At 36.7% G+C, this 3,552-nt stretch overlaps 1 protein-coding gene across 2 annotated transcripts in view; it reads right to left on the bottom strand.

Annotated features, from left to right (window-relative positions):
• vps35 (VPS35 retromer complex component) overlaps positions 1–3,503 on the bottom strand; it is a 48,151-nt gene extending 44,648 nt beyond the window's left edge. The window contains exons 1-4 of one of the 2 annotated variants that reach the window (XM_077229128.1): positions 3,455–3,503; positions 3,072–3,199; positions 353–451; positions 84–180 (exon numbers count right to left, since the gene is read on the bottom strand). In XM_077229128.1, the coding sequence (XP_077085243.1) occupies positions 84–180; positions 353–451; positions 3,072–3,074 (199 nt within the window). In that variant the 5' untranslated portion in view covers positions 3,075–3,199; positions 3,455–3,503. Of the gene's footprint in view, positions 1–83; positions 181–352; positions 452–3,071; positions 3,226–3,454 lie in introns of both variants that reach the window. The other variant, XM_077229129.1, reaches the window with a different exon arrangement.
• Between the last annotated feature and the right edge of the window lie 49 nt (positions 3,504–3,552).

Raw genomic sequence — 3,552 nt, forward strand, 5'->3', positions numbered from 1 at the left:
CTCAAGAAAATTCTTACTGTTAAATTCAAGCGTGCAAATTTGTTCTGTTCGAATTAAGAACATAATGCAATGAAAAAACATACAGAGTTCGTAGTAGCTCTTGGGAGAAAGCATAGAAGTCCTCAACTCCCCCAACATATTTGAGGCATGTTTCAGTGCATCCATCAGCTTGTTCTTGTCCTGGATGAAGGAATATAAATGCTCATAAACGAAGATTAAGGGTGAAGCTTTCACACTGCCATGAGAAACACCTTAAGGTAATCATGTTTTATTTGTTCAAGAGACATCACACTGCTATCGCCTTGGGATGCTAGTTAACAGCGTGTTGTAAACTTGCATGTACTTAACTCACCAGACAGCGCTTCATTTGAAATGACTGAACCTTGACTGCCTGCACAGCTTCATCCAACAGCTTCTCCTGCTCATCCTGGGGCGACTGCTGTGTGGTCGGCTGGAATAAACAGGTGCAGTCAAACAATCAAACTAGGATGTGATGTCTCCAACCTTTAAATTATTTAAAAAAGGTTTTGCCGATTTTTCCCAACATCAAAATTTTAGCAACATTTGTTTCTCCAGTCAAAAGCTTGGATACAAACACCTTGGATATCTCATTAATAACTTTAATAGGTGAACCCAGTATTTGTTTGTTTTGTTTTAAAAAGCAGTAGTCGTCCAGCTCATCTATTTAAGAAAAAAATGTTTGCTTTCAAAACTACTTTCGTGCATTTAAGCTTAGACCTTTAGACCATGAGAAACAAATTTAGTTAAGTGCATCTAAACTTTAGATGGTATACTATTTCCATAACCATTACATTTACGTTCAGAAATTGAATGTATTGGGAAATATTATTACAATTTAAAATAACTATTTTCTATTTTAATATATTTTAAAAATGCAATTAATTTATGTGATGGCAGAGCTGAATTTTCAATTGTCACATAATCCTTCAGAGATCATTCCGTTATGCTGATTTGGTGCTCAATGATCATGTCGGTCACACTTTATATTACAGTGTCTTTTATGTACTTGCATTTAAAAAAAATGTGGTACAGTCAATGTACTTATTGTGTTCATGTTGTATTCCAGACCCCGTTTGCTGCGGGATACGGGTAAGGTTTAAGGGTGGGTTAACAGTAGGGGTGCACCGAAATTTCGGCCGCCGAAAATATTCGGCCGAAAATGGCATTATCGGTTTCGGGCCGAAATAAAAAAAAAACAGCCGAAAACGTAAACCGAAAATGAATGTCACCCGCCCCTCCCATCCGTGCGCAGTTATCACGCGTCTGCCTATCAAAGATAGAGATGTCTCCCGCATATTGATAGCGGCTCGCTGATGCCCGCGAATTTGTTCAAATCTCCCGGAAGAGCGAGCCAGCAAGAGCTCGTGCTCCAAACCGTGTAGCGCGCGCACGCCAGACAGGGAGAGAGAGAAAGCGAGAGACCTTGTGTGTGTGCTAGTGTGCCATAGCAGTTACATTAAAATTTGCGTAGCACTGCACGACTGTGTTTCCTAAGGCTACATAGGCGTACATGTTTTTTACAGTTTGAGTTTGGCTTGAGTTATAGTGCTGTTTTTGCACTGTTGTTTTGCACAGATATTTAAAATGTAAGTAATTGTAAATTGTTTACATGCAGCAGCAGAATAGAGGCCCACTGCCATTCTGTGATTTTGTGTGCAGTTATTCAGATAATTGTGGATCGTTTTGCACAACTGTAAAAAAACTATTTTATTCAAGTTCAAGACACTTAATATAAAGTGTGACCAACATTTCTTATTATTATTAAAGTTGGAAACGGTTGTGCTGCTTAATATTTTTCTGGAAACCGTGATACAGATGCTTTGAAGGATAATAAAGTTCTAAACAGCTTTGTTGAATGCTGAAACAAATCTTACTGTCCCACAACTTTCGAACAGTAGTGCAAGTATACATAAATAAAGGACACTTTCACTTATACATATACACTATTGTTCTAAAGTTTAATTTCAAGTTTTTTAATTTTTAATCACATTCTAGCCTTGTATGTTTCAATTAATTTGTCCTGCGGCATCAAAAATGTATTTTTTAACGGTACAAATATTCTAGAAATAGTCACAAAAAAGTGCATAACTGAAAATTTATTGAAATGAAAAAATAATGTTTAAAATTAAGAATGTGAAATACAACAACATAATTGTATAGCAGAACATTGCTGTTACTGTTTTAAATGACATGCCTAATACAGCTTAATTGTCATATGGCACATTTTTGCTAAAAAGTTCAGAAAGTAACTGTATAACTTCAAAAATTAAAACAGTGACGCTATATTAATCTGTCGATGTGTCTAATAAATGTATATAAATGAGATTGCCAGTGCACAAATAACTACATAATTGAAGTGTCAGTGGCCAGCGGGCTGGGATGACAATCTAGTACGACCACCTCTCCATTTCCCTTTAAAGCCCAAACTACCTATCGTTAGTGACAGTAACAGACAGTTACACTTGACACGAATAGCATTTTTAAAAGAGTTATGATTAACAGTAAGCATAAGATATTATGATCTGGTTTGAACTGAATGAATGAACCCGTGACCAAACAGCATAAACTGAAGCTCATGTTGTGCAAACTAAAACCATTGCCCTTTTATTCAAATATATGTAATGCGTATGCAAGAAAAAAAGCTGCATATAAACGTGTCTTAGATATCTGATTATTAATGCCTATATAAACATAACTGTAATGACAACAAGGCTAATGCTATTGGCTTAGCAGTTCAAATTAGCCTATATTGTAGAAAACCTGTGGATTGTAATGACAGAAAAACATGATGGATGCAGATTCACTACACCTGCAGGGCGAATGTTAAATCGCTGGTAGAATAAAACAAGACACAAGAAATAAACGAGAATAATTAGGTGTATGTAAGTTAGGCCTCCGCATCTCAAACGCTAATGCTAACGGCTATCTTCACAGACACAAAACAGCCACGCAAGAGATCTCAGTGCCACTCTGACAGCTATAAACAATATAACGGAGCATACAAAGAATCCAGCAGACAGTCTATGAATACGATGATCCTAATATCTTACCATGATTATCAGATATGTTAGAGGAAACACTGGATGACCCCCCTGTGAATGTGTCGTGTCATGTGACTGATGTTCCTGCTGTTCCGCCTCATGATGACGAGCACTGCCCGTACACAACACAACAAGCCCTGAGAGAGAGCTGTATTATCTCTCTCTAAATGTACGCGGAAATAACATTAAGAAATAAAATAATTGTATTTACTATCAAATCAATTGCTGGGTCGTGTCATTACACAACTGAAGGAAACGTGTTAAGACAAAGTTTCTCAGAACAACATTAAAGTTGCATTTTATATAAAATATAAATATATATACTTCTTTTAGACATATATGGTATCATTTGTCGAATAATTAAAACTAGTTAAAGTTTACCAGTGTTTTACCTCTATGGTTTTACCCGACCGACGCTTTCCACGCCCATTTTCCTTATCCACCAATGGCCAGTCGGAACGTTTAATTCATGTGTGACACGTGTCTTTTT

This window comes from Siphateles boraxobius, unplaced genomic scaffold (genome assembly GCF_051911475.1).
Source record: "Siphateles boraxobius isolate OS27281-9 unplaced genomic scaffold, OSU_SipBor_1 130, whole genome shotgun sequence".
NCBI classification, from domain to species: domain Eukaryota; kingdom Metazoa; phylum Chordata; class Actinopteri; order Cypriniformes; family Leuciscidae; genus Siphateles; species Siphateles boraxobius.